We start from the raw sequence: 4,906 nt of genomic DNA on the forward strand, positions 1-4,906 counted from the left end.
GCCAGCTGTCAGGGACCCCTGCAGTGAGTCGCAGTCTCCTGCCGAGTGTTACGGTGCACATTGGGAAGAAAGAGCAAGAGACAAAATAAGAGGTCCAGGTAGGTGTCTGGGTGACCAGTTGTTAGGAAATAAAAAGCCGTGAGACACCCAGAACCTTGGTACTTGTTCATTACATCTGAGCCAAGGGCAGTGGGTGTTTCCGGGAACAGTAATGGCCACCAAGGTGGGCTAGGAAGAAGAACAAAGCATTTTTGCAAGGACAAGGATGAGACAGGGAGGCAGTGAGGATCAGCAAGTCTTACCTTGTCCTGTGAGTACCACAGCAGTGATTAGCCCTTGGGCTTCCCCCTGTGACCAGAAAAGGTTGGAGTTTCCAAGTTCCAATCCGGCTCAAAGAGCTGGACAAGGACAAGTGTGGATGTCCCCTAGACTCAATTTATTATTTGTGGTCCCCAACAGTTTCCCAGCTGAAGAAAGTAGCCTGTAATGAGATTGGGAGATACTGCTAGAGAATTTGAAAATTCCAGTGATTTTCAAATTCTAGTAGCTAGTGATTTGCCCATATGCTCGCAAACTTGGAGGAAGGGATATGGTGGAGTCAGTTAATATTATCTTGCGCACTGATGGTAAGCCTCTCCCCACCCTTGAGTTTAAATGTACTTGATTTTTAGACAACCTACATGATGTATTTTTCCCCTAAAAAACAATGTCTCCACTCCCAAATAAATCAGTCAAAATAAATGAAGCATTCAAGATGACATCAATCCCATTTGTCTAAAATCTTGATGTTGTATGAATGACGAGCAGCAGCCAGTTACAAGTGATAGATCCAGGGTAACCACCAAATCCATTAACATTTGTCCATTTCTAAGTCATCCCTAAAGAAAATCATAAATGGGGTTACACCGTCCTCAAAGTAGTCCAGGAGAGCAACCATGCCATCTGGACTCATATTTGCACCAAAAAAGAACTGGTAGTTTTTGTTTTTGTTTTTTGTTTTGTTTTTGTTTTTTCCGGTACCGGGAATTGAACTCACGACCTCGCACTTGCCAGGCAGGCACTGCGCCACTAAGCTAAATCTCCAGCCCCAAGAACTGGTAGCTTTTGAAAATAGCAAGGATGTGCTTGATTTGTTCTGCAGCTGCTGTCATAAACAGTTTTACTCTTTCTGATCTTCGTTCTTCAAGTTTGCTTTTAATTGGTTTCATATAATCTTTGATGTACTTCTTGTAGGCCTCTTTTGTGAAGCTGGTTTCCTGCAAGTGATGGTTCATGACAATATCAACACCAGTGACTACTGTGCTTTCACCCTCTGCACTTTCAGCAAAGGCATTTCCACCAGTGAGTGAGTCGTCAATTTTACCCTCTGTTCTACTGACCATCTTGCCTTCCACCTCCAGGCACAGCATGTCCATGATCTTCTGGATCTTAGTCTTTTTTGAGACAGGATCTCGCTATGCAGTTCAGGCTGGCCCTGAGCTCACTTTGTAGCCCAGGCTGGTCTCGAATTTACAATGATCCTCCTGCCTCAGCCTCCCGAGTGCTGGGATTACAGGTGTGCACCACCACACCCAGCTCAGGTTTGTGTAACGGCAACATGGCCTGGAATTTATTGTGCCTGGGTGCAGGCAGAGAGTGCAATGAGGCTGTCTGCCCCAAACAAAGAGAAGTGTGTTTCTTTTATAGGGATGGAGAGAAGGCAGGGGTCATTAGGCAGGAAGATCCCAATAAACATCTGTGGTCAGAGTTCTCTGGCAATCTTGCATCTCAGTGGGCAGAGTCCTCAAAGTGTCTGGTGTAAATTCTCAGGTGTCTCTAGATGTCCCCACATGTCCCAGAAGCTACAAAATTCCTTATCCTATCTCCTTTCCTGTGCTTGCTGAGATACAACTTGCTGAGTTCCCTGCAGAGAGTAGTGCCTCCACTGGTAGGCAGGCTAGGAGCTGGGAGAGTCAGGTCTAATTGGAGCCTTACAGTAGGAACCATTAATTATAATAAGTGGGAACCATTAATTATAATAAAACTTATAATAATAAGATTGCTGGAGCTCTGGTGTGGGCAGCCTTGAGAGTTAAAAGCTGGGGTGAGAGCTATCCACACTTTGAGTTTTATCTCTGGCATCACTACTAGGTTCTCCCAGTGAAATTGGAGGAAAATCTATCTTGTGCTTCTAGTAGGAGGACAGCAAAAGCAACCGACTAGAATATTTCCGGATGTTTCTGTTTTCCTTAACAATGCCTGAACTCAAGGGAAACTATTCACCAAAACCTAACAGAGGTTTTACTGAAGCCTAACAGACCTGAAGGAAGGGAAATACCCAATTTCTGCCCACCTCCCCAACCTTCAACCTGGCTTACTAAAGATGGACATAATCGTAGGACCACAGACTCCCTACTCCACTTCACTCCCACATCAATAAGGCTCCTGTATAATAACAAGAAATTACAACTTGGGCCAGGGATATAGGTCAGTGGCACAAGCACTTGCCTGGCAAGTGCAAGGTCGTGAGTTCGATTCCTAGTACCAAAAAAAAAAAAAATTATAACTCAAAGAACTGCAAGGTGACCGATGTGATTGTGCGTGCTTGTAATCCCAGCACTCAGGAGGCTGAGGCAGGAGGATCACAAATTCAAGGCCACCCTGGACTATATAGTGAGTTCAAGGCCAGCCTGGACTACATAGCAAGACCCTTTTTCAAAAAAAAAAAAAAGAACTGCAAGGCTCAGAGACTATTTAAGGAGATCTAGGGACACCAAAGACAACAAGGGGAGACCCAACAAAGACACTAGACACCACAGCTAGAGCAAATAGTAAACATAAAACCTCAAGAAGGGTACATGTAGGGATTCATTGGTTTCTTGGTATACCCAAGGGAGGAGTGGTGGCAGGGATGAGGAAAAGATAGACAAGAGACAAGAGCTGGGTCAGGTGGAGGCTAGGGTAAGAGGACCTGAACAACAACACTGGGAGTGTTTATTTATACTTTTGCAAAGTTAGTATCACTAAACACAAGGTTGCCTAGCAACTATTGACTGAAATTGTCCAGGCAGGATTTCCTTCTCAAGACTGAGGTAGCTTCACTGCTTTAGGCACTATGGCCTCATCTTGTCTCCACACATATAACCAATTTCCAGCTCCAGCCACTCCCAACAGGTGCGCTGGAATTTGAGTGGCCAGTCATAAATGAGGTGCCCAGGTCCCACTTCCACACATGACTGCAAATCAAGATGTCACACCCATCCCCACAAGCTAAACTCTCCAAACCCAGTAACACCCCAAGTCTTATTTGATGTGGACATCAGTGGGAAGTGAGTTGTTCAGATCATTTTAGAATTGTTTGCAGATACTGTCCCCAAAATTACAGAAAATGTTCATGCATTTTGTACAGGAGAAAAAGGTATTGGACCCACAACTGGCAAACCTCTTTGTTTCAAAGGATATCCTTTCCATCAAATTATTAAGAAATGTATGATTCAGGGTGAAGACTTCTCAAGTCAGAATAAAGAGGTGGAGAAAGTATTGCTGGTGAAAAGTTTAAAGGTGAAAACTTATGATAAGCACAATCAGAAAGGTTTATTAAGCATGACAAATACAGGCCACAATGCAAAGGGTACTCAATTCTTTATCACAACAGTTCCAACCCCTTATTTGGATGGGAAACTCATGGTGTTTGGCCAAGTAATTAAAGGAATAGGTGTGGCAAGATACTGGAAAATGTACAAGTAAATGGTGAAAAACCTGCCAAATTGTGCATTATTGCAGAATGTGGAAAATTGAAAGAAGGTGGCAATTGGGGAATATTTGCAAAAAATGGCTCTGGAGACATCATCCTGATTTCCCTGAAGATGAAGATGTGGATTTGAAAGATGTGAATAAAATTCTATTTATAACAGAAGACTTGAAAAACATTGGAAGTACTTTTTTCAAGTCTCAGAACTAGAAGACGGGCATTAAAAAATACAAGTTCTTAAACCAGACATGGTGGCACACACCTGTAATCCCAGCACTCAGGAGGCTGAGGCAGGAGGATCATTGCAAGTTCAAGACCTGCCTGGGCTACAAAGTGAGCTCAAGGCCAGCCTGAACTGCATAGCAAGACCCTGTCTCAAAAAGACAAAAAAAAAAAAAAAGAGCTTCAATGTACGACCTAGTAAAATATGTTTTGGCATTAATTGATCATTTCCTTGGACCTTGGGATACAGATGGTCCCTGACTTTCAACGGTTCAACTTTACAATTTTTCAGCTTTACGAAAATGTTGAATTTTGTACTTTTACAGAGCTGCCAAGCTCTGATTTTCACTGGGTCAGCTAGGATACTTTCAATTTACGAAGGGTTTATTGGGATACAGTCCTATCATAAGTGAAAGAGCTTGTATTTTGAAATTGAGAAAAATATGTTCAAGTTAGACCACATACAAAAGGTACTACTTGAGTTCATTATCTAAAAATAATAATAATAATAAAGGAAGGAAAACAAATCATACCTTTAGGGCTGTATTTTAAATATATTCTACATATTTAAAGAGTATATGTTCCATTACAAGTTCTGGATTTTTTTTTGGGGGGGGGTGTTTTTGAGACAAGGTCTCGCTGTATGGTTCAGGCTGGCCTTGAACCCACTATGTAGTCCATGAACTCATGGTGATCCTCCTGCCTCAGCCTCCCAAGTGCTTGGATTACAGGTATGTGCCATCACACCCGGTTTAAATTCTGGATTTTTTTTTTTTTTTTCTTCTTGTGCCAAGAATCAAACTCAAGACCATGCGCTTGCCAGGCAAGCACTCATGCCACTGAGCTATATCCCTGGCAAGTTCTAGATTTTAAACCACCACTATAAATGAGATGGCAATGCACACTAATATCAACTAACATAAATTTGAAAGGATGTATTAAATTCTAAAAGTT

At 42.5% G+C, this 4,906-nt stretch overlaps 1 protein-coding gene and 1 pseudogene across 1 annotated transcript; one reads left to right on the forward strand and one right to left on the reverse strand.

Annotated features, from left to right (window-relative positions):
* Positions 1 to 741: 741 nt before the first annotated feature.
* Positions 742 to 1,424, reverse strand: LOC106149750 (translationally-controlled tumor protein-like). The gene is made up of 2 exons (XM_013519700.1): positions 1,113 to 1,424; positions 742 to 988 (listed from the first exon to the last, which is right to left on the reverse strand). The coding sequence occupies exons 1-2, from the start codon at positions 1,413 to 1,415 to the stop codon at positions 851 to 853; spliced, it is 441 nt and encodes a 146-aa protein (XP_013375154.1). The 5' UTR covers positions 1,416 to 1,424; the 3' UTR covers positions 742 to 850.
* A 1,516-nt stretch (positions 1,425 to 2,940) lies between these two features.
* LOC106149698 lies at positions 2,941 to 4,294 on the forward strand (annotated as a pseudogene).
* The last annotated feature ends 612 nt before the right edge of the window (positions 4,295 to 4,906 follow it).

The sequence above is a fragment of the Chinchilla lanigera genome, unplaced genomic scaffold, assembly GCF_000276665.1.
Source record: "Chinchilla lanigera isolate Chin_1 unplaced genomic scaffold, ChiLan1.0 scaffold00051, whole genome shotgun sequence".
Lineage (NCBI taxonomy): Eukaryota > Metazoa > Chordata > Mammalia > Rodentia > Chinchillidae > Chinchilla > Chinchilla lanigera.

Coding starts and splice junctions, on each gene's coding strand:
- LOC106149750 (XM_013519700.1), bottom strand. CDS start 1,415: ATGGACATGCTGTGCCTGGAGGTGGAAGGCAAGATGGTCAGTAGAACA. Junction 989..1,112: donor AAATCAAGCACATCCTTGCT/ATTTTCAAAAGC, acceptor AAAACAAAAAAC/AAAAACAAAAACTACCAGTT.